Source organism: Hordeum vulgare, chromosome 3H (assembly GCF_904849725.1).
Source record: "Hordeum vulgare subsp. vulgare chromosome 3H, MorexV3_pseudomolecules_assembly, whole genome shotgun sequence".
In the NCBI taxonomy this organism is placed as follows: domain Eukaryota; kingdom Viridiplantae; phylum Streptophyta; class Magnoliopsida; order Poales; family Poaceae; genus Hordeum; species Hordeum vulgare.
In genome coordinates this window covers 608,417,466-608,443,115 of record NC_058520.1, presented here as the reverse complement: position 1 = coordinate 608,443,115, position 25,650 = coordinate 608,417,466, and the positions used below count along the sequence as shown (strand labels likewise).

Here is a 25,650-nt window from a genome sequence, read left to right as displayed (position 1 = left end):
CATAGGTAGTATGCAAAGTAAATAAAAAACAGAGGGATTATATGTGGATGATAGTGAATACCGTTGAAATTGGCGGCAAAAGTTGGGAAACACTCATCAAATGTTTTCTGAGTGTTACGGCACACTCTAGTGGTCGGGCCGGCAAAGCCATCCTTTTTGGTTGTTTTGTTATCCAATGTTGTAATCGGATACTCGGCAAAAATGTGCACAAACGGCATGGAGGGGTGACCACTAGTGTCAAGTGTCCATACTTTGCTGAGTGCCAGCTACGAGACACTTGACACTCGACAAAGACTCACAGAGGGATATGCCGAGTGCAACAAACCGGGCACTTGGCTAAAGCGACAGCCAACGGCACTAGAGGGGCTACCAGCGGGCACCACATGTTGTCCATCTTGCTGAGTGTCATCCACCCGGTACTCGGCAAACTTTGGAATGTGGGAGTTGCCAGACATCACCAGGTGCTGACACGTGGCTGCTTTGTCAAGCATCGTGTGCCAGGCACTCGACAAAACCATGCCATAAGTTATCATCGGCTGCGATGTGTACGCTTTGTCAAGTATTCCAAAATATATAGCCAGCAAAGTGTACACCTAGTTTTTTTTCATCATTAAGTAATTGACCTGCCAAATGTCGGCCAAAATAGAGCGGATTAGGACTTGGATTTTGTACAAAAACGTCAAAAGAAGTCAGAATCATGATTGTCTGCCTTCATGTATGACAAAATTATCGTTTGGGGGCATAGCACATAACTAAAATACTATGCACGTGACCTTCAATTGAAGATAAAATTTTGTATTAAGTTCATGTCATATAACCCTAGGATGGTTTGGCAAGAGGATGAGAAAAAAAACACTTGATTAATTGAGGCACTGTTTGCCTAGCCAAAAAACAAGTAGACATTTTAAATTTGTAACATATGATCAAGGTCTTGTTGGCTAAATGGTTTTGGAAATGAAGACTGAGCAGTGTTTGTGGCAGACAATGAGGGCATAAATATTCTAGTGGTTCAACACTCATGTCCGACATATACCTTGCATCTACCATATTCTAGATCTTGGTCAGATTTGATTTGACTTGAGTATGGACAAGGAAGGTAAGGAATGTTTTGATCTAGTTGAGGTTTTGGTAAGATTTGATTGGATTTGGTATGGATAGGGTAATAAAACAGATTTGATTTTGATTTAGTTGAAGTGTTGGTAAGATTTGATTGAGCTAATGCAAACCGTGGTATTGGGAGGAGGCACGATAGACGAACAAACAAGCACCAAAGATACCATCACAAGCGCGGACTCCCCGTTAATAGTAAAGATGGTAGGTAAATGTCTGTCAGGCATTAACTATAAATCTAGACATTCCATCAGAATGTAAGAAGGTTATAGGAGATGGTAAAAATACCAGGTTTTGGGGGATTGGTGGCTAGGTTTAGACCTTTATATAAGTCTCATGCTAGTAGTTTATAAATATTGGTTTTGATAGGAACATTTTTGTTTCTACTAAGTTTGTAAAAGGGTGGGATATAATAAATTTTCAAACAACACTATGGGGGGATGCTTTGAAGGTGTGGAATGAATTGAAGGAAGAATGTGATGAAATAGCGTTATCGGATCATAGAGATAACATTAGATGGATGCTTACCGCTGATGGTAAATTTTCTGTCAAATCTCTATCAAAAATGGGACCAATGATAGTAACTTTCCATGCAAGTTTATGTGGGAAGTTAAAGTACCTCATGAGATTAAATTGTACAAAAATAAGGGGGGCGGACTTTTTCCCCCGAGCCGCTAGCTCCCACGAGCGGACAAGGGATCTCACGGCCACCGCCACTCTCACCCACTCCTCTGATTGCCCCTCCCTCCCCGCTACCTAGAGGAGCCAGCGGGCGAAGCCCGGCCGCATAGTCGGCGACGGGTCCGCCTCTTTCCCCTCTATGCGAAACCCCTAGCCGGCGCGGGACGGTTGTCCGCCGGAGGTGCTAGGCTACGGCAGGGCTCAGGGGCGCGGTGCCGGCCATGCACGGGCACTATGGCACCGTCCGGCGGTGGCGCGGCCTCTGCTTGCTGCTTGGTGGCGGCGCGACAGCTGCTGGCGAAGCGGTCCACGGTGGTGACGGGGCTTCTTCGCCGGGTGGTTTCGCGTGCGTTGGCCCGGTCAGATCCAGCCAGACCTACTGCCGGTGGCCCATCTAGCGGCTAGGGCTGAGGCCAACAGGGGCCACGGGCGACTGGTGCGGCTGTGATTCTTTTGACGATGCTGGTGGCGTGGCAGCGGCAGTGGTGGTGTGTGTGTGTGTCCCGGCTTCTGTTTGGGCTCTTCTTCCCCGGCATCTGGACGACGGCATGTGGCATGGGAAGGCTACTCGTGGGCCCATCCCTGGCCATGGGGGCGGTGGATCTACCCCCCCCCCTTCTTCGAAGGGCGGAGGGCTGCTAGTGGTCTCTCATCGGTCTGCGCCAGTACCTGTGTTGGCGTGAAGCAGGGTGCTAGGAGGGATGGGGGCTCCGGCATGGCCGAGCCGCCCATCGCTGGCACAGGGGGGGTGCCAGTCGTGGTCGTGTGTCGCTCCTCCCCTTCCCCCTTCTCCGACATGGTTCTTTCTGGTCGCTTTCCTGGTGGTGCTTGAGGCGGGATGGTCGCTGCCGGTTCCGGCGCTGGTTGGGGTTGGCGGAGCTGTCCAAGGCCATCCCCTTTGATGGTCTCGGGGTGGTCTGGATGCAGGGCAGCGGCCCTCGCGGTGGGGGACGTGCTAGTCTTGGCAGATTGCGCGGCTCGGATGCGGGCAAGCGGACATGGCTGCTTGGGCGGCATGGATGTGGGTGGTTGGTGGAGCGGGGTTTCATCAAAGGGGTCAGAGCATTGGGGTACATCGCTTGCCCAGTCTTTGGACTGACCGACGATGGCGGCGACGATGGCCGTCGTTCCTTCCTTTCAAGCACCGTTGCGGTGCTCCCACTCCCTTCGTATTGTTGTGGATGAAAACTTGATCCGCGGGATCAGACGGTGGCGGCTTGTCGTTTTAGAGTCCCTGCTCCGACATTGACCGTCTAGCCCTCCTCGGTACATCACACTTGTGATGGTCTCCATCGGCTCAAAGCGGTTCTTCTTTGCTCATTTGTAGTGTGCTTTCTACTTGTTGGGATGGTGTGTCGGTGTCCGGCACCCTTATATCTTGCCTTGGGTGTGTGTGTTGAGTGAGGTGTGGGCGTGTGTTTGTATCGGTGATCTCGAACGTAGCGATGTTGGTTGCTTTATAATATAAAGCAGGGGAATCCTTTTTCGTCATCATATAAAAATAGTGTGTTGACAAAGATGACATGTTGAAAAAGGATAGCAATGCTCGTCCGTTATGTGGACAAGATGAAACTGTGGACCATCATTTTTTCTCTCGTGCTCATCCAGACTTGTCTTGCGTTTTTTTTAATGACTTATATTGAGTTTGACGGTGTGCTTTTAGTCTCCTATTGATCTGAATAACAGTTATGGAGCATGGCTAATTTTTTTTTTATCTGAAAGTTTATAAGCATCTAGTCTCTATTGGTATGGCTGCTATTCTTTTGGACTATCTGGAGAAATCGCAATGATATTTGAAATGTATATGTTTGCTAGGGAGAGTGAGAGTGATAGCTGTATGAGCTTCCTTATTTTGGGCTGGCTGAACCGCCAGGAATCCTTAGTCTCGTACTCCAGCTTGTAATCAAGTTTTCTGTTAGAATGAAATCGGAGCCCTCTTTTCTCGAAAAACACAACACGAGTGGAGCCTCCTTCCAAGCGATGGCTAAAAGCGACCTTAAGCCCTGGATCTTGATTCTGGAGCGCCTACTGAACTCAGAGTTAGGGAAGTTAGGGAAGTTCACAGATATCCTCTATATCTGTTAGGCATACTGAACTCAGATATGCTTATTGTCCTACGGCTGCATGCTTTACAGATTTCATTCTAGAATTCATTTTTTCCTACGACTGCTTGTTTTTCTAAACCTTTTCAGCTTGAATCTTGATCTATGTTTTTTTTTGTGAGGAAGATCTTATCTATGTTATTTCCTTTGCTAGGTAGACATGCACATCATCAGTCGGTTGCCTGCGACGAGCGGCTCGAGTACTCCTGAACCATCGCCCCGAAAACTGACGGCCTTCCCATCAGCTTGGATGGTGCATCAAACTCTTTCACTAACCCTGAAACAAAAAAATACACACATGATTCAGTCTCCTTGTGTGGAAGACACGAGAAACACATAGTATGATTCCATCGTGTATGTAACAGAAAAGGGGCGCAGCCTACCTGCATCCAGCACCAGAACTCTGTCGCTGTCCATGACGGTCGGGACACGATGAGCAATGCTGATGACAGTGCACTCACGGAATTCCTCCCGGATGATCCTCTGGATGACTGTGTCTGTCTGGGAGTCGACAGAGGCGGTGGCCTCGTCCATGAACAGCACCCGGCTGCGCTTCAGTATGACACGGCCCAAGCACAGGAGCTGCCGCTGCCCCACGCTCCAGTTCTCCCCCATGTCCGCAACTGCAGACAAACAATAAGTTCCTGTTGTCACTAAAGAACAAGAAATGAATGCATACATTGCACTAAGAATCATCAAACTTGTGTTGTAATTTCTGAAAACCACTGACACACACCAAAAAAAAGTTATATTATCTAACAGACTTGTATCTATGGACCACCTAGTCATGATCCTACAAAGGATCAAGATTTCCATATGGTAAGGAATCATATCATACCTAGTGCGTCAAGCTTCTCAGGCTTTGCAGCTACTGTATCTCTCAGCTGGCAACGCTCAAGGGCCTGCATATATACGAACAAACATATTAAGGTCAACAGAAAAATAGTGAATTACTCAGCGTGTCAAAAGGGAAGTTCATGTATTGAAACACACATCGGCTATACCCTGTTACCTGCCATATCTCAGCCTCAGAGTACTGCCCAATTGGGTCAATGTTGCTTCTCACGGTTCCTTCGAAGAGCGCGGGCTCCTGAGGAATCACACCGAAGCAAGACCTCAGGTCATGAAGGCCCAGAGTACAAATGTCGACTCCGTCAACGATCATCTGGCCTTTCGCCGGCTCCACAAGCCTGAACAACGCCTGGATCAAAGTTGACTTGCCACTGCCAGTCCTTCCCACAACGCCAATCTTTTCTCCACTGCGGATGCTTATTGTAATGCCTTTCAAGATTAGAGGTGTGTTTGGTCTATACCTGACCTGAAAACAACAGCATTTTGTGGCTCATTTCTATCAGTCACCTAGAGAATAGTAGCTTACAAAAAGAAGCTTGCTAAAGGAAGAACCAAGAAAAGAAAAGAAGAATTGCTGACCTCTAGATCCTTTATGTCAATGTCTCCTCGTCGGAGCCAATTTGGTGAGGAACGCAGAGAAACTGCTGCCTCAGAAGGAAGGCTACTGTACTGATTCACCCTTTCCACAGAGACCATATCATTTTCTATCATACAACTTATGGAAATTGCATGGTACACCAACGAGTTGAGAGAAAGACCGTAGGATAGAGACATGCCGACAAATTCTACATTAGAAATAGTAAATATCAATGAAGGAATGTCATAACGCATTTGAAGGCCACACATAATTATACAGAGCCAGAAAGGCGGAAAATTAAGAAACTTTGCCCAGTTGCTAGCAGTTGCACGAACTAGTCCCTCCGTCCCATAATATAAGAGCGTTTTTTACACTAGTGTAGTGTCAAAACGTTCTTATATTATGGGATGGAGGGAGTAGTTTATTACAGGTATGAATGTGTTACAATCTCAATGCCTGATTTTTCTGCTAAATGAGTTGATTGTTCTTGTGTAACATGAGATTTATCAGATCCATAATTCACTCGGTTCATGGTCTGTGACTTCCTAAGAATCTGGTTCGACGGTGGGTCTCTGGATTGCGATACCGATTACTCTAGTTCTGTGACATAATGTAATTGGAGTGCGACATGAATGAATGGATAATTCAATATGAGAGTATGTTTTGTTACTCTATCAGTTGCAACTTCAGTCTTCACATACCTACATGCTTAACAGTTTGCACAAGATTCAATTTCTTATAGAGTTGATGACGGATTCAATGAAAAAAGTAAATTTAGACCAAGGAAACATATAGAACATGAGGGCCATAAATTCTACTCTGTCCTATGAAAAGCAATTCTATAAATACTAAGTTGACCGAGACTTAATAATACCTTTCTTGATGAAATTGCTCGGCAAGCTGATCATGAGAAAAGCAGTTATAGACAACACAAGTGTGCCGATTAGCTCCAAGCGAAACCCAAACCACCTATTTGCTGCATAATTATGGAAAGACATGCGCAAATTCGAATCTATCATGTCCAAGTTTTTCTGATAAAATTCATCCTCTTTCCCGAAGCACCTTATAATTGGAGAGCCCAAAAAGCTCTCAGTGAGGTGATCAATAACCGGTGCCTTTGTTACTCCTTGAAGACGAGTTAGCTCTCGGGATGTTGCAATATAACGATTCTGGAAAATAATAATAATAAAAAGAAGTTTTTGCCATGTTTCAGTTAAGGTTTAGTGATATGAAGAATGATATCACTCTCTAATTAAGATGCATTGTAGTAGCTGGATTATACCCGGTACCAAATGTTCACAAGCAGTAGGGGAAGCACTGCTATGAGTGACGGCCATGCTACTTGGCAGGTAACTGCAATGCTGCTCGCCAATGAAATGCACATCGATATGCCAGCACCCGTATAGAATAAAAGGTATACGTCTATTTTAGTCTGGTCCTCTGATGCCTGGAAAAATAATAAACACATGATTCTATCTATATACATGACGGGTAAAAACACTAAATCTATGGCCTCAGAAGACATACCCGGCTTAGGATCCGTCCAGAAGGAGTGGTGTCAAAAAACGACATCGGAGCTCGCAGAATGCTGTCTAACATCTTGCTGAAAAAGGCCTGGGCTGACTTAAGTCCCAAAAATGCTTGGAAAATAAAGGCGATAAATTCAAACACAATCGAAACAGCAACTATCAAAACATAGACACGAAGAAACTTTGAGATATCAAATATGGTGCCCCCTGATGTTTCATACGACATCCAGTAGTTACTTGCCATTGTAGAGCCCTCTGACAGCACTGACAATGCTAGAATGAGCAGAACTCCCCACCAGCCCCAAGCTTGCGTGACGTATAGCTTGTACACATGCCAGCTTACTCGTCCACTCTCCTTCTCCTCTTCCTGGATCAGTTTCGACGAACCTGCTTCTTTGCTCGGCACAACAGTATTTGTATCGTTGTTTACATTACTCGAGTTGGAGTTAACAGAAGGGGTCTCCTGTGACGTCGTGGTGGCTGGACAATTCTCAGTGTTCTGAATATTGTGGCCTTGCACCCCAGATGCTTCCATGGAACTGTGATGAGCAGCAACAAGAGCCACAAAATCTGAACACGAACCTAGTAAATCCACGTAATTGCCTGATTGAATAATCCCACCATTTTTCATTACCTGCATGTTCACACACAAGTTAATACAGTTTCATCTCTGTTATCTGTCGATATCATCACCGTGCTATCTTTTTTTTTAATTTTACCACCGTGCTATCTTTCATAGTACCATAAGTGTGGCATATGTTGGCAAGTAAACACAACTAAACATACAATTAAAGAAAGTTTTTAAGAACCATAGGTATGAAGAATTCAGCTGTTCTTTCTCTACTTACTGAACCAAAGAAAAAAAAACATTCCTAGTGATGCTCTGCAATCACTTCATTTCTGAAGCAAGAATATATGTATACTCTATTTTCTCCAAAATCAATCCGACAGTTGAAAAATAGAACTTACGAATATGGTATCCACATTTTGTAAGAAATCCACTTGGTGAGTAACAAGCAAAACAGTCTTGCTCTTCAGTATGCCCTTGAGACATTCCTGCAGAAGAGGACTAAGTGTTAGTGTGCTGTTTAATAACCGGCTAAAGTACCTACATAACATACATTTCTTTAGAGGGTTTGTCACCTGTCCATTATTAGTACAAAATAGATAATATTTACCTTGAATATAGCTGAGCCAGTATGAGCATCGACCGCACTGAATATGTCATCAAGAAGATATATATCACAGTCTTGATAAACTGCTCTAGCCAGCTGGATGCGCTGTTTCTGGCCACCACTGAGGTTGATCCCACGCTCCCCTATTTCAGTCTGATCGCCGAACTCCATCATTTCTAGATCTTTTTCTAAGCAACAAGCATGTATGATTTCCCCGTACTTTTCTAGATGCATTGGCTGTCCAAATAAGATGTTCTCTTGAATGGTTCCATTTCTAATCCAAGCTGTCTGACTGACACATGCTGTGCTCCCACATATGCTAACCTATATCAAAGACAAAATACAATATGTTTGTCAGGCAAAAAAGTACTAAACTGATTTGAAAAACTGAAAAGCTTTGCAATGTTAATGTATAAATTCCTGAATCCTCATATCAACATCTGCAATCTACTATATATGACAAGAGTGGAGCTAATTGTCCATATGATGATTTTTTTTTCTATAATAAATTTGCACGCTCTCCTGTCGAACAGCTACAATTTTCTTCCCCCTCCAATTTCTTATTCTCATGTGCGGTTTCGGATTGGACTGCAAGTGACATTTATTTCTACATTGCGTATCTGTAAATCGGAGAACTCGAGTGAAAGAGTGTGCGCGGAGTGTCTTCTAAGCTAGTTGCAACTTTGTAGTTTGTACTCTCAAATGATTTTGTACATTCTTGCATTTGTAGACTGTGACATAAGTATAGCATGTAGTTCTGTAGGACTGATGGACAACCCAATTCAAGATTCCACTGTCAAGTAAATTTGTACAGAAATCCATCCTACCATAACATAGTCCACCCAAAAAAACATCTTGTTCACAACTTCACATCATCACATTAATTACCTTTTGTTCCAACTTACTGTGTTAATTCAATATAAAATCACAAGAATCAAGGTTGGAGTAGATGAAATTTTTTCCTACAAAATCTAATGCAAATGAATTCTAAGCAAAAATCATGTGGGTTATTGCAATCCTACAAATCAGACAACTCATGTCATGTATATACATATTCTTGCTGAGGATTAAAATCATTGGAAATTCCTTCAGAAATCCTATGAATCCTTCATAAATCTAATGCAAGTGTTTGCTGGTGTTGCTATTTCATATAAAAGTAAAGGAGTACACTCACCTTGCCGGAGAGCTTATGCATATCTCCCATGATGCAGGATAGCAACGACGACTTGCCCGAGCCAACGGTGCCGACCACCGCCGCGAGCTCACCCTTCCTCACCTCCATCTCGATCCCTTTCAGCACCGGCTCATCCCCTCCGACATCCTTCTCCCCGCCCTCACTGCCCTCGACATCCCATGCAAACACTCCATCTTTCACCTTCAAGGCCACCTCATCCCCGGAACCGCTGCTGCCAAGACGCTCCACCGTCGCGCTGTCGATCTCGGCGTCCGAGAGAAACTTGTCCAGCCTGCCGAGAGACACGAACGCCTGCACAGACATGGCGATCGTCTGCGGGAAGCTCCTCATGGGCCCTTCGAGCATGCGGAAGAAGGCGGTGGCGGTGAACACCTTGCCGGCGTCCAGCTCCCCTTTGGCGGCGAGGTATGTCCCGAACACGAGCGCGGCCATGGCGACGGGCCCGCTGGAGTACACCACAGTGCTGCCGCACTCGAAGAATATCATCTTCTTCAGCCACCCAACCTCGGCCTGCCGGAACTCCCGCACCTTGTCGCCGAATGTCTGCTCCCACGCCTGCAGCTTGATCACGCGCATGTGGTTGAGCATCTCCGTCAGGGCCTTGACGCGGCTGTCGCGGACCTCGACGAACTTGATCTGGTAGCCCATGTTGAGCTTGTTGGCGAACGCGGTGAGCACGGTGACCACGGCGATCACGGCGAGGGTCATGAGCACGGCGGGGCCGAGGTATGCGTACAGGAGGAGCAGCGCCACCGAGATCTGCAGTGGCATCAGCCATAGGTCGTGCAGCTCGTGCATGGCGCCTGACACGACCCAGGCGTCCACCTGCATGTAGTTGACGATGCCACCGGCGCCGTGCGTGCGGCGCGCGCCGGCGGACAGCCGCAGCGACTTGCGGTACAGCGCCGTAAGCAGCGCACCGCGGATGCGCATGCACAGAATCTGGCCCTGGAAGTTGTAGTGGTGCGACGCCAGCGTCTGGACTGCCTTGCCGACAAGAAGAATGAGGACTAGCCGGAGCCCCTCCCATGGCGTGCCGCCACGGCGGATGAACTCGACGAAGCGGTCGATGAGCGACGGGCCTACAGACATGGCCGCGAGCATGACGAGGCCGAGCGCGGCCGTGAGTAGGAGCTGAGGCCAGAAGGAAAGGCAGAGCGCGACGCCCACGGGGCTCCGCCACCTCCGAGCCGTGGCCGGCCAGTTAGACGCGAGCAGAGCATAGGTGGCCTCGGCTCTGTGGGCCGGCGACACGGACGGCACGTCGCCGGCCGCGGCGAGGGAGCCATTGGCATGCCCCTTGGAGACGAGCGGGGTGATCCAGCTGAAGGTCGCGCGCGAGAGGAACGACGCGGTGGCGTACGGCGTCGCCGCCGCAGCCGCGCTGGGGTTCTGGTCCCGTTCGTCGGCTTCATCGCGCAACGTGCAGGTGGTGGTGACAGCAACGTACGCGAGCGGCAGCGAGAGGAGCAAACCGGCGAAGGCGAGGACGTCGTCGGGGAGTACCGGACCGCCGGCGGCGCATCGGATCGCCGCAGAGGCCGAGAACAGCGCGGCGGAGAGGGCGGTCGCGATCCAGAAGACGCGGAGGTGCCTCGGAGGGCGTGCGGCGGCTGGCTTCCGCGAAGCGGCGAGCACGGTCCACGCGGCCACGGCGTGCGCGGCGCAGTGGGTGGCGAGGAAGGCGAACTCGGCGTAGCGCCACGGCGTCTCTGCCGGCAGGAGGAAGGCGGCGATCGCGAGGAGGACGGCGGACGCCGCGGCGAAGACCGCGGACGCGCCGAGCGCGACGGCGTAACGGGCTGTGATGGGCCGTGACGGCGCGGCGGGCGTCGGCAGCAGCGGGTCGTGCTCAGGCCCCGCTCGGCCGGAGCCGCGGCGGATGACGAGGAGAAGGATGAGCGAGGCGGCGAGGAAGAGGAGGTCGATGGCGCCGAGGAGCGCGCGCTGCGGGCACGGCGAGAGGAAGATGAATGCGAGGGAGGCTGATGATGGAGGCGGCGGCGTGCACTGGGTGGTGGCCAGCCACCACGGGAGTCCTCCTCCTCCTCCTCCCATGTCTTGCGCCCTGATCCTCCGTGGAGCGCTCAGGTGAGGATGGGATCGGAGAGACGGAGGAGGTTCAGGAGGTGGCCTCCATTGGCGGCGGTGAGGCCGCACGTACGGGCGGTCTATATATCTTGTTGAAACAGACTACGTACATGGGGCATGCAGCCGGTCCCTCCCTGTGCATGCAGCCGGTTCCTCCTCTGCATGGATGGACCAGGCTACGTATGGGGTGCATGCAGCCGGTCCCTCATCTGCATGCAGCCGGTTTCTCCTGGCTTGGCGGGTACGATGCCCCGGACTGCGTCTCTCTCCAGCCCGCCGGCATCATCGCATGCAGCTCTCTCCCCACGACCGGCTCTACCGCATGCAGTTGCGCAGCGCCCACGCTCCTTCAGTTACGCATTCCGCACTCTATCCTCTCCACGATAGCCTGCCTCTCAGGCGTTCTGTTAAGCCTCTCTCTCTCACTCTATAAGATCTACCCATGTATATATATGCTACTATTATCCAAAAGCCTCTCTCTCTCATTCTCACATGGTATCAGTTACCCAATAATCCATTCTTCGCTTCCGCTCTTCCTCTGCTGCCGACATGGCCTCTCCCCGCTCCTCCCACTCTGGCGACGTCAATCCCTTCGCCATCCTCGAGCCCGCCTCCGCCGCCAGCATCCGCCTCATCCACATACAGGATCATGTTCCCATTGTGCTCGATCTCCACACCCCCTCCTTCTCCACCTGGCGCACTTACTTCTCCTTGACGTTCCGCGAATTCCAGATTCGGGATCATGTTGATGGCTCGGTTGATGCTCGCACTATGCACGATGACGCCAACTGGATGGGCGTCGATGCCACCATCATCAAGTGGCTATACCGCACCATCAGCACCGAGATTCTCTCCCACGTCATCCGCGACGACGACTCGGCGCTTGGCGTCTGGACGTCCATCTGCCAGCTCTTCCTCGACAACCAGCTCCAGCGCCAAGTGCTCCTCACCACGGAGTTCTACAGCCTCTCCCAGGAGGGGATGGGGCTCTTCGACTACTGCCTTCGCCTCAAGGTGCTCGCCGACGAGCTCCGCGACGTCGGTGCCCCGGTCTCCGACGCCACCATGCTCACGAACCTTATTCGTGGGCTCGGTTCGGACTACGCCAACGCCGCCTCCAACCTCAACCTCCTCACCGAGCCCACGTTCGCTCGCGCCGTCAACTACTTGCGCCTCGAGGAACGCCGGATGCGCCAGTCATCTCTGCAGCGCTCCCACGCCGCCCTCGCCGCGCGCACTACCACTCCGGCGGCGCCTCCCCCAGCGCCCCCCGTGCCGTCTCCTGCGACAGGCTCCTCGCCACAGGGCCATGCTCGTAAGAAGAAGCGGGGCCCTGACGGCCGCCCCCGTGCCGCCGGCACCCCTCCTGTCGGGCGCCCTGCTGCACCCTCTGGCCCAGCGCCTGCACCATGGTTCGGCAGGGTCAACCCGTGGACTGGCGTAGTCCATGCCTGGGCGCTTCCTCCTGCACGCGCCCCGCATCCTGGCATTCTGGGCTCCCGTCCAGCCTCTCACCAGGCTCTGCTGGCCGCGCCTGCACCCGGCGGCTACCCGTCGCCGCCTCCCAACACATGGCCCCCCGCGCCTCCGGCGCACTGGCTCGGCCCCTCCGGCGGTCCGTCTACCCCGCCGGATCCCGCCTTACTGGCGGCTCTGCAGCAGGCCCCCTCGCCGGCCACCTACTCCGGCAACGGCGACTGGTTCATGGACACCGGCGCCTCCTCCCACATGGCGTCTCACCCCGGTATCCTTTCCCACTCCCAACCCTTCCCCACTTCGACTCGCATCGTTGTCGGTGATGGCTCCTCTGTTCCCATCACCCACCGCGGTGCTCTTTCCCTCTCCTCTGATTCTCCTATTAAGCTTTATGACGTACTTGTCTCCCCTCATCTCGTTACTAATCTCGTTTCCGTTCGTGCTCTTACTCGTCAGAATTCCGTCTCTGTTGAATTTGATCCCTTTGGTTTCTCTGTTAAGGACCTGCTGACCAAGACGGTGCTCCTCCGCTGTGATAGCCCCGGCGATCTCTACCCTCTTCGGCCGTCGCTCCCCACCCGCGCTCCCGTCGCCCTGCTCGCCGGTGTCGACCTCTGGCATGCTCGCCTAGGGCACCCCGGCGTCTCCACCATGCAACACCTTCTTCGTAGCAGCTCTTTTCTCTGTAATAAAAGTGCGCCTCACTCTTGTTCTGCTTGTCGCTTGGGCAAGAGCACCCGTCTCCCTTTTTCTTCTTCTACTCATGTCTCTAGTTTTCCCTTTGAGTTGTTGCACTGTGATGTATGGACCTCCCCAATTATAAGCAATTCTGGTTTCCAATACTACCTGGTTCTTCTTGACGATTTTTCGCATTACGTCTGGACTTTCCCTCTACGTAATAAATCAGATGTGCTCTCTACGCTCATTTCCTTCTTCGCGTTCGTACACAATTTTCTCGCCCCATACTCGGCCTTCAAACCGACAACGGACGCGAATTCGACAACCATGGCGTTCACTCCTTGCTCTCCACGCACGGCGCCATCCTCCGCCTCACCTGCCCGTATACGTCCCAGCAAAACGGGCGTGCCGAGCGTGTTCTCCGCACTCTCAACGACGCCGTTCGTGCATTGCTCCTGCACGCCGCCGTCCCTCTTCGCCACTGGCCCGAAGCGCTCGCGACCGCCACCCACACCCTCAACATCCGTCCTTGCCGCGCTCGCGGCAACTTCACTCCTCATCACCTCTTCTTCGGCCACCCTCCCTCCTACGACAATCTTCGGGTCTTCGGGTGCCTCTGCTACCCCAACCTCCTCGCCACCTCTCCACACAAACTCGCTCCCCGGTCCGTTTCCTGCGTCTTCTTCGGTTACCCTCCAAACACCAAGGGGTTCCGTTGCTTCGACCCAGCCTCTGGGCGCGTTCTCATCTCCCGGCATGTTTTCTTTGACGAATCAGTTTTCCCGTTTCAGCAGGTTCTCGGCTCCTCACCAGCACCCGCGCCCCCGCCGGCCGCTCCACGGCGCGCTCCGGTGCTCCTCCTACCTGCACCACCAACCGCCCCGCGCGGCGGCCCTCGACGTCCAGCCGCGCCGTCGTCACCACCCGCAGGGGCGGCCGCCCCCGCCTCGACGTCGCCTGCCCCCGCCTCCTTCCCAACGGCGGCGGCAGCCTCTTCGCCGGCCTCCACCAGTTGCGCGGCCCCATCTTCTTCGCCCCCGGGGTCGTCTACATCTCCATCCACCCTGGTTCCTGCGGCTCGACCCGGGGTAGACGCCCCCAGCGGTGGCGCGTCCCCGTCTTCTTCGCCACCCGGCTCGTCCCCCTCCGCGCGCCCAGCGGGGACCTCTGCGGCGCGCCCCGGGGTCCTTACCCGCGCCCGCGCTGGCGTTCGACGTCCTAGTCAGCGGTACCCCTCCGACGAGTACGTCTGCGTCGCCACCACCGCCTCTCCTTCACCGCTTCCTACGTCTATCCACTCGGCGCTCCGGGATCCCAACTGGCGCGCCGCCATGCAGGCCGAGTTCGACGCACTACTTCTCAACCGCACCTGGCAGCTCGTCCCTCGACCACCCCGCGCCCATATCATCAGCGGGAAGTGGGTGTTTTGGCACAAGCTCCGCCCCGACGGTTCTCTGGAACGCTACAAGGCCCGCTGGGTCGTCCGTGGCTTTCGACAACGCGCGGGGCTCGACTTCACCGACACCTTTGCCTCCGTTGTGAAGCCCGGCACGATTCGTTGCGTCCTTCAGCTCGCCGTCTCGCGCCGCTGGGCTGTTCACCAGCTTGATGTCACCAATGCATTCCTGCATGGGCACCTGGTCGGCGTCGGCTTCGTCATCACTCGGTCCGATGCCTCCCTGTTCGTCTATCGCCGCGGCGCTGCCACAGCCTACCTCCTCCTGTACGTCGATGACATCGTCCTGACCGCCTCTACCGACGCCCTTCTTCGTCACATCGTCGGGCTCCTTCAACACGAGTTCGCCTTGAAGGACCTCGGGCCGCTCCACTACTTCCTGGGCGTGGAAGTCGCACGCCGTCCCGATGGCTTCTTTCTCTGCCAGAGGAAGTACGCCCTCGAGCTACTGGACCGAGCCGGCATGTCCGACTGCAAGCCTGCGTCCACGCCCATCGACACCACCGGCAAGGTTTCGGGGCAGGCTGGCATGCCTTTCTCCGATGCCTCCTTCTACCGCAGCATTGTCGGCGCCCTTCAGTACCTGACGCTCACTCGCCCTGATCTTCAATACGCCGTGCAGCAGGTCTGTCTCCATATGCATGCCCCGCGCGACGTGCACTGGACCTTGGTCAAGCGGATCCTGCGGTATGTCCGCGGCTCCCCCTCTCTCGGCCTCACATTATCAGCCTCCTCGTCACTCGACATCGTGGCCTACTCTGACGCTGACTGGGCTGGCTGCCCGGACACCCGCCGCTCTACTTCCGGCTACTGCGTCTACCTGGGGCCTTCGCTGGTGTCGTGGTCGTCTAAACGACAACCCACGGTGTCCCGCTCCAGTGCGGAGGCCGAGTACCGTGCCGTCGCCAACGCCGTCGCCGAGTGCTCCTGGCTACGTCAACTCCTCACTGAGCTCCACTGCGGCATCGCCAAGGCGACGGTGGTCTACTGCGACAATGTTTCGGCGGTCTATCTCTCCGCCAACCCTGTTCATCATCGTCGTACCAAGCACATTGAGCTCGACATCCACTTCGTCCGAGAGAAGGTGGCGCTTGGGCACGTTCGGGTTCTTCATGTTCCTACGGCTCAGCAGTTCGCCGACGTCATGACCAAGGGGCTCCCGTCAACGGTATTTCGGGAGTTTCGCTCCAGCCTCTGCATCTCCGACGGCGACGCATCGACTGCGGGGGGTGTTGAAACAGACTACGTACATGGGGCATGCAGCCGGTCCCTCCCTGTGCATGCAGCCGGTTCCTCCTCTGCATGGATGGACCAGGCTACGTATGGGGTGCATGCAGCCGGTCCCTCATCTGCATGCAGCCGGTTTCTCCTGGCTTGGCGGGTACGATGCCCCGGACTGCGTCTCTCTCCAGCCCGCCGGCATCATCGCATGCAGCTCTCTCCCCACGACCGGCTCTACCGCATGCAGTTGCGCAGCGCCCACGCTCCTTCAGTTACGCCTTCCGCACTCTATCCTCTCCACGATAGCCTGCCTCTCAGGCGTTCTGTTAAGCTAGGATAAGATCTACCCATGTATATATATGCTACTATTATTCATTGAATAAAGTGTGGATCCAAAAGCCTCTCTCTCATTCTCACATATCTGTTTGAGGGTCTGTTTGGTTTCACGGCAAAAACTGTGAGAGCATATAGAGCCGCACCCCTTAAGCTTTCATCAAACGTTTCGGACAGGTTGCTCGTCACTGTTCGATCATAAAAATTATCTAGACAAACCTCTTAAACCGACCTCAAACGCTTGGACTGACCGGTACCCTCCATTTTCCAGCCCAAATATGACACGAATATGAAGGAGTCCGAGCACGTTTGTTACGTCGGCCTGACGGCTTGGCCCTACGTGGACTCGCAAAGAAACTCGATGGTCCGACGAGCGCCTCGACCGTCGGCGTGGTGTGAACGTCGTGTGACATCTCTACGGGTTTGGGACCGGCTATTTAAGCCGGCCGACGCCCCAGCCCTAGCACATTCGCCTCCTCCCTCTCCCCGCCGCCACCCAAACACTTCCTGTCCGAGCCCGTCAGCCATGCCACCATGTCGCCGGCATTGCACGATCCAGCACCGTCTCTTCCTCTTTCAGCGGGTCGGAATCCGAAGGGAAGAGGGGCTACCTCTAGAACCGGAGGTTGATTTCGAGGAGGGGGGTGGGGGAGGAGCCCGAGGAGGAGCCACATGCGCCGGAGAAAGAGGCGTAGGAGGAGGAGCCACATGCGCCGGAGAAGGAGGCGTCGGAGGAGGAGCCCGAGGAGGAGGCGCTGCCGCAAGAGCCGGAGGAGAAGGCGCCGGCGGTGGTCGATCAGTGGCCGGAGCAGCTGGCCATCCTCAACTCTATCTGCTCTGAGTCGGCTGCAGTGGCCAGGCGTCGAATGGAAGAAGCGCGGGCGACACAGGAGGCGGCGTTGACGGCGACGGAGGAGGCGGCGCGAACGGCAGCACACGCGACTCAGGCTCCGGCAGAGGCCACCTCCGACGAGGAAGAACCTTACACTAGTTAGTACGTAGGATATATTCTGCATGCTTTTGTATGGACTAGCAAAAGGGCCCATGCGTTGCAACGGGAGAAAGAAATACCACACGGCACACGCTCTTAATTTATAAAAAATGTCTATAATTTGAGAATTTATATTTACGATACAAATAAAGATGGTCTTATCCTATAAAAATGCAGTTTAAAATTTCACAGGTCTTTTATTTTAACACGGCTTGCATGTAGATTTAATACGTACAAAGAATCAGTCAAGTGACCTTCAGTTTCATCTCTAATCCTGATGTTGTTGACGTGTTCATTCCCAACCCCGATGAGTACCGGTATGAAAGAAAGACGAATAATGACTTATTTATTATGATTGCACCTTAGATAGTATTTTTATTAAACGTTTAACAGATAAAATAATATCATATTTAAATTCTACATATTTTTCTAATCAAATTTCATGTATAATATGTTAAATTTGGAGTTACGGTTTAGAAGATATGAGTATTTAAAAATATATTTAATATATACTACGAGTTTAATGTCATAAACAGTAAGGGCTTTTTTATAAAATCACCTCGGTGGGTTTTCCGACGGAAGCGATAGCCTCTTTATTATGCTTTCGTATGGATATGGAGGATGACATATGAGAGAGTTGGATGTGAAGAGGGAAAGTTGAAGCATGGCCGGTCGGTGTTCGCGGACGCGTCCGGACTCGTCCACGAATGTTTGAGGAGCCGGATTTGTAAGGCCCGAGTGTAGATGTTCTTATAGCCTCGCTCGGCTAGGATGGATACGTGTTTGGTTCGGCTAAAATAAAGGTCAATGCTACAAATCATCCGGATGATATTTACAAATATCATTCGCCTGCGAAACCGTCCCATTAAGGTGTAGTGGTCGTTTGATCCGTAGGCTCGCAGCCTGTCTTCCTCTTCTGGTATTTTGCACCCCTCCCTTTTCTGGTATTCAACCCGCAGTACCTTTTAAGTTATAAAAAAATGTTTTGTTTATACTCCCCTCCCCGGCTTATCCATTGCCGTCCTGAGCAGGGGGCTTCTCGCCAGCGATGGGCGAGGAGGCGATGGGCCGGCGACTGCCCGGCGCGCCGCGCCGCCCCTTGCTGAGAAAATGGCGACCAAAGTACCTCCACTTCGGTGCCGGTGCCGGTTGCGTCGTGGCATTCCCAGGCGCGCCCTGCGCCTGCTGGGGCGGCGTGGGGGCTTCTCGTCGGCGATGGGCCGGCGACTGCCCGGCGCGCCGCGCCGCCCCTTGCCGAGAAAATGGCGACTGAAGTACCTCCACTTCGGCGCCGGTATCGGTTGCGTCGTGGCGTTCCCAGGCGCGCCCTGCGCGTGCTGGGGCGGCGTGGGAGCAGGAAAGGCCACTGCGACGGCAGCGGGGTTCCTTGGCAGTGCAGTGCCACCCATAGGCACTCCCTGCGACGGCGCGAACGCCCGGCGGTCTCGTTGCCTGCACATGCGGCCTCCTCCATCCCAGTCCGTGTCCAACACATCTCGATTTGGATGGACAGTCCGTGTCCTTGTTCAACTCAAATCAAGATTGTTGTTGGCTGTTATAAGAAGGGAGGGTGCTCGGCCCGAATCTTCGTCGGCTCCTATTTTGGACGAAGCATCCCATGTCGCCAACAAGTTCACCGCAGGAAGAAGCGTCGAGTTCGTCGGAGAAAGAAGCGCCGACTTCGCCGGAGGTAGAAGATCATCCGTCGAGCACTCCAATGTCGCCTGCTACGGCTACACCAGAGGTATGTATCACACGGACCGCTGTTTGATTTTTCTTTCCCCTAGCTCCATGTCTGATAGATCGACGCCAGTTGTATCAGTGGTGTTGGGTAGCGGGTAGGTGCTAGCTTCCTTAATGACAGTGCTGCCAGCCTCACCCTGTTGGGGAAGGGAGGTCCGCGAGGGGTGGCCGGCGGCTGGGGCGGTAGGTTTCCCCCTGAATCGATTGTTTCAAATCAGTTCATCACCGCTACCTTTACTGCCAGACCGTTGAGCATAGCATATTCCTGCTCCTTTATCTGGAACCGGCTCCAAACAAAATCCTTTACAACAAGTAATGTCGTCTCTCGGTTTCAAATTTCTAATTCTTATTCACTTGGATGGTTCGTAATAAATGGAACAACAATAATTTTTGTCAATGCACATTCTTTTATTGATCGTCTGGCATGATGTTTAGTTGTTTACTATGATATGGTTGTTTTTATTGTCTGGTCAGCATATTAAGACCGCTACTGTATCTGATTGTTACACTACCCATGACAGGATTACGAGCACGGACGATTGTTTTCATTACACGAACAGATTGAGCACAAGGTTCGTTTTGGCATGCTTTGGTCGTTTCCAACTGCAACTGCTCTTCGCAATTTTGTTCCTGTTGAAACATGTTTTTAGTTGTCATATCTCCAAAAAGAAACACATTTTTGAAACTTAATAGGAACAGGCGAACACTTTCTTGTTTCATTTTTCTCTCTCACCATTTTCTCGACTGTTGAGAATAGATTACTCATATTTCCCATGTCCATGTTTGCAGATTGATTTTCTTGAACAAGAGCTTCTACATACCGAACAGTCGATAATTGTGGTATGCTTCTGTCATCACCAACACAAGCTTCCTTTTATTATCTGTCCTATGCTAGATTACTATGTGGAAAATTTAGTTGGTTTATGCTACAATACAAGTGTTTAAAAATTCATATATTGTAAGTATTACATGGAGCCGAATAGAGGAAAATGAAAGTCTGAGTGAATTTTGTGGAAAGGTGCCTGCACCGCTGCTTGACTTGCTGGCCCATGATCATTTTGTTTTAGGGTAATATCTTCATATATATTTCATATGTAGTTCGTTTGCCAACTGTTAGTTATGTAGCATTGTACATAACTGTTTTAGCGTATGAAGACATCATAGTAGTGAAGCTCTTGGTTTGTTTACTCTTTCTGCGGTACTGTACAAAACTGGTAGTTATGTACTCCCTTCATCCCAAAATAAGTGACTCAACTTTGTACTAACTTTATTATAAAGTTAGTGCAAAGTTGAGTCACTTATTTTGGGACACGGGGGAGTAGCATTTGAGTCCAACTGTTAATATTTCTTACTGAAGAGTATGTGATTAGCTTCTATATGAAAGAGAGCACCTAAGCTTAGTTCTGTATCAAATGAAGGTAGGTCATTCTATTGGCGGGTACATAGGTATGGAAATATGCAAAAGATTCCAGAAGAAGGTATGAGTATTTATCCAAGTGTGATACTACTTTGAAAGTCCTTTCCTTAAGTCTGTACTTGTTGTTTCACTTTTGTTTTTGACACTCGTGGACAGGTAATTTCTTTTGTGGGGCTTTATCCATTTTTGACATTGAACAAGAATGCTATGAAGCAATCAGCAATTGGATATGTTGCAAGGTAGTAAATTCTTTGGAGTTTGGTTGCTTTTTTATGTATATTTATCAACACAACAATACCGCTTTGCTACTCCACAAAACTTGGATAATTCAAACAAGGCGATGTGATAACATGAGCCGTGATAGGGGATTTTTTTTCTAATTTTTTTGTTCTATTAAACAAGCAACACAACACATACAGGATGCTAGATGGTAGGCAACTAGGCAGACAACTAATATATATATATAATTGTAACTATTCCTGTTCCTAATTATCATCTTGTAGGAGGTTAATAAGTACCTTACTTTTGAGTTTCAAAATTGAAATGATCATCATGCCCATTCCCAAATGAATATTATGTTTCTCTGAACTCGATCTTCTCACATGAATATGTCAGGTCATCTCTCCTTAGTAAAGGGGTTAGTTTGTTTGCGTCTTTCATCGGCTCACTCCAGGCTTCAGTTACAAGGAGCATTGTGAAAAGGTTCCTTGGATCTTCGTGGTCTGCCACAGCCATCGATGCTGGATGTAGCCATCTCTTGCAGGTGTTCTGAGCTTCTTTCTATTTAATTGGCCCTTTGTATTATATATTTTCTCTTACCTGAAAATGTCATTTGCTCATTTTCACAAACTGTGCAGTACCACACGATGCGCAATGTGCTTTTCATGGCAAAGACAGAGTTCCTAAAGGTAAATGTGGATAATGCTACATGCAGCTGTATTATGGATCAAAAGAGTACCATAGCAACCGTTGCATTACTAACAGTACTATACGAGAGTTTCTTATTTGACTTGTGTACTTCAGCTTCATGAAGAACCAGACTGGAATTTCATCAGAGCAAAGCAGGACCAAATTGCTTTTCTGTTTGGTGTGGATGATCACTGGGGCCCACTAACTCACTTAGAAGAGGTGAATAGAGTTCATTTCTCATTTTCTTATTCCAACGGACTATTCCGATTATGTGAGTCTGTATGCTGTATCGTGGATATATTTTCTCATGTTAATATTTCTTTGAGTATTCAATTGCAGATCTCAAGGCATGCTCCGGGGGTTGCCCTGTCAATAGAGAAAGAGGGTCACACACATGGCTACTGCTGCAGGGAGGCCGGATCCTTCTGGGTTGCTGACTACGCCGCGGACTTGATTAAAAATCGGATGCTCGTTAGAGATAGACGATGACATACAATTGTCTTATTTGGATGAAGTAATATACGAGTATGATGCTTGAATTAATGTATATTTTTTCTGATAGGCTATCTCTATTCTCGACCTAACAATAAATCAGGGATAACTTTTGTTTGTCCGTCGTTGCGGCACCTTTGTGAAAACATCCTTCTATTTTATGATAATTGAACCCGCAGTCCTTAACTTAAGTGGAAAATATTGTTTCGCCTTTCTATAAAAAAACCTTGGGCAGCTTCACTTCGCCTGCGCGCCACCCCTCCTCCTTCCCTCCCCTCCCCCTCCTCCTCCTTCCCTCGCCGGGGATAGCATGGTGGACAGAACGTCGACGAAGGTAGCGGCGCTTGCACTGAACCTCGGACAACTCCGAGTTGCCCGCTCCCACATCGGGTACAACATGCTCCTCTAGCTTGAATCTTGATCGGCGCTGCAACATGTGGACCGCGACGGCAGAGTAGATCTAAGGAAAATCGACGACGGGGTTAGCGGCAAGCAAGCTCATGGGGGGGAGGCAGCGTGCGATTGCTTGTCGGAGAGAGGAGGCAGTGAGCAGATCAGGCGAGGCCTCACGCCAGCGGAGGGGACAAACGGAAGGGGTGGCGTTATGAGGTACATCGAGAGCTCAGCTCCACAAGGAATGAAAAGGAGGGGGCGGCCACCATTGGAATGGGGCAGCGGTGAGAACAGATTGAAGAGATGAGGAGAACCTTTTTTTAGAAGAAGATGAGGAGAATTTTTTTAGGGGTAAAGCAACTCTTTATTCATCGAAAACCACAAAAAGTGGGATTACATTTGAGTCATGGGGTTGCAAAAGCCACATATGGTGATCTGGACCTAACAAAAAGGAAAATCTAGCTAACTTATGAGCATCCTCGTTGCCTAAACGACTTAAAAAATATATAATAGAAGTTACTTGATGTGCTTTTAATCTCCTCGATAATGACTGCATGACGATCCCGACTTCCTTTCCATATGTCACTAATCACTTGTTGTGCGTATAATGCCACGACGAAGTTCTGGAGGCCAAGGTCTTCTGTCAATGCGAGGGCTTCGCGACAGGCTATTGTCTCAAGTGTACTAACATCTTGCAGACTTGGAATGACCGGAGATCAGCTCCCCATATAGTTGTCATGGTGATCTCGGTAGACCGCCACTGCTGCTACTCTCGATCTTCAAAAACCGGCATCAACGTGTGTCTCATTTTTTTCCTTCATGTTATTTGCAGAGATTAAATAATAATGTTGTTTGCAGAGATTAAATAAGTAAAACTATGATGATGGTCTTGTGGTAACTATGTGACCAATCTGTGTGAAGTTTCACTCAATTTGTATGACAGTTCATATGTTTGAATCTCTACTTGCACTTCAATGAAGGTGCAGAGCTGAAGTAGATGTCGACAAAGAGCGAGGGCGGGACTTTTCAAATACAAAATTCATGATCCAAATATCAAAAATCTAACCCGGTGCAACGCACGGGCACTTTTACTAGTACCCCTCATATGTCGATCCACCCCTCACCATCTCGCACATTTTTTGCAAGCCTTTTTTGACCCGCTTCTCTTTTCTTGAGACTTTTCAAACCATCTGGTGGATACCAACAGAAAAAATATACCGGTTAAAATTATCTAAAATTCTACCGGCCGCCCATAACCCAGCCAGCACCCCGGCCCATCTGAAACCGGCTCAAGGACCACCAGCCACTATCTCTTATCCCCTCAGCCTTCTTCCCCACGGGATTAGAAGGGAGCTCCTACCTCCCGCTCGTTGCGGCAGGGACTCCTGCGCTGCACAGAGCGGGCGCCCCGAGTGGGCCAGTCCAGTTCTGTTTCTTTTTTGTTTCTGTTACTTTTTCCTTTTCTGTCTATTTCCTTTTTTTTTTGGTTCGTTCATTCTTGCCTTTTTCCTTTTTTTTGTATTTGAAGCAAAAACATTTTTTCAATTTGAAGAATAATTTTAAAAAATCATGAACAAATTTGAAAGCGTTAACAATTTTCTAAAGTAAGAACATTTTTCGAATCTTAAAATTGAAATTTTAAAAAGGAGAATAATTTTGAAAAACCACGAAAAAATTTGAAAGCGCGACCAAAATTTTAAAGCATGATTTTGTTTTTTGAATTTTGAGAGCAAATTTTGAAACCAAGAGCAATGTTGAAAAATCATGAACGAATTTGCAAGCGTGAACAATTTTTTAAAGCACGAACATTTTTTGAATCTTGAGAACAAAATTTTGAAAACCCCGAAATTTTTTGGAATCACGAACAAATTTTTAAAGCACGACCTTTTTTTGAATTTTGAGAACAAATTTCGAAAACGAGAACAATTTTACTAAATTCTGAACAAATTTGGAAGCGTGAACTATTTTTTAATGCCCGGACATTTTTTGAATCTTGAGAAAAAAAATTTAAAATGGAGAACAATTTTGAAAAATGCCAAACAAATTTGGAAGCGCAATTTTTTTTTGAACATTTGTTAAAACGGAGAACAAATTTGAAAGCGTGGACAAATTTTTAAATCCTGAACAGTTTTCGTACCTTGAGAACAAATTTTAATAACGAGAACAATTTTAAAAAATAATAAGCAAATTTGGAAGCCCGAACAACTTTTTAAGCATTTTTAGATCAAGAATAAAATTTTAAATTGACAATAAATTGCAAACATTTTTCGAATGTCAAGAACATTTTTTATAAACCGCAAACATATTTAGATAATCCAGAATATTTTCTGGAAAATGGAGAGCAATTTTTTGGAAAGCAAAATCATTTTTCGATTTTAAAGAACAATTTCTAAAATATCCGAATTTATGATTGAAGCTTGAAAAACGATAAAATTTTGAAATTTGGAACATTTTTCGAAAGCAAGGATATTTTTTGAAATTTAGGAACATGTTTCATATTTAAAGAATACTTTTTGAAAATCTAGAACATTTTTGAAAACAGAAACAGAAAATAAAAAAAAACGAAAAAACATCAGTTCAGGAACCTTACGAAAATTTCTCAAAATTGAAAATAACTAGGTGGAAACCTCAAAAAGGCTCTCAAAACCAGGATCACTGGAGCGCTTAATGGCGAGCCCAATAGAATCCTTTGCTACGCACTCCTGTCCGTTTGCCCGACTATTTGTCGCTCTTTGCCAAAATCACTAGTTAGCGAGTACACCTTGCAACGATTACTCCCAACTTTACAGGTTGCTTGCCACTTGTCGCAACTTGAAAGTTTTTCCTTTTTTTCGTAAATCTTTATTTTCAAAACGTTTTATCTCCAAAACCGTGCGTCCAAATCTCGAACCATTTTCACCTTGTCTTTCTGGCGTCGAGATCTTCAAAACTAGATACCATATTGATAGGTTTTGATGAACTTTTTTTTCACAAAAAACACCGAAAGAAAAAGACCGAACGAAAAAACTGTGCCTCACGCGATAGAGAAAAACAGAGAACGCATTTTCTTCTTTTTCGAGAGGCACGGATCGCGAAGGCAAAACCCGTGCCTCTTGCGAAAGCAAAACCGTGCATCTCATGAAAAAAGAGAGCACAAAACGCGTTTTTTCTTTCTCAGGAGATGCACGAGTGTGCCTCTTGTGAAGGCAAAATTGTGCCTTTCGCGAAAGCAAAACCGTGCGTCTCGCAA

The 25,650-nt window shown here is 49.5% G+C and overlaps 2 protein-coding genes across 2 annotated transcripts; one reads left to right on the top strand and one right to left on the bottom strand.

Annotated features, from left to right (window-relative positions):
* Positions 1-3,845: 3,845 nt before the first annotated feature.
* On the bottom strand, positions 3,846-11,340 carry LOC123441072 (ABC transporter C family member 14-like). The gene is made up of 11 exons (XM_045117594.1): positions 9,201-11,340; positions 8,030-8,350; positions 7,821-7,907; positions 6,850-7,485; positions 6,605-6,769; positions 6,197-6,491; positions 5,325-5,530; positions 4,906-5,211; positions 4,732-4,795; positions 4,277-4,516; positions 3,846-4,170 (listed from the first exon to the last, which is right to left on the bottom strand). Exons 1-11 carry the CDS (start codon positions 11,277-11,279, stop codon positions 4,064-4,066), a joined length of 4,506 nt encoding a protein of 1,501 aa, XP_044973529.1. The 5' UTR covers positions 11,280-11,340; the 3' UTR covers positions 3,846-4,063.
* A 7,237-nt stretch (positions 11,341-18,577) lies between these two features.
* LOC123442244 lies at positions 18,578-22,025 on the top strand. Its single transcript, XM_045118289.1, has 10 exons — positions 18,578-19,211; positions 19,332-19,393; positions 19,732-19,782; positions 20,000-20,050; positions 20,629-20,688; positions 20,784-20,866; positions 21,243-21,390; positions 21,485-21,535; positions 21,651-21,755; positions 21,876-22,025. The coding sequence occupies exons 1-10, from the start codon at positions 18,578-18,580 to the stop codon at positions 22,023-22,025; spliced, it is 1,395 nt and encodes a 464-aa protein (XP_044974224.1).
* The last annotated feature ends 3,625 nt before the right edge of the window (positions 22,026-25,650 follow it).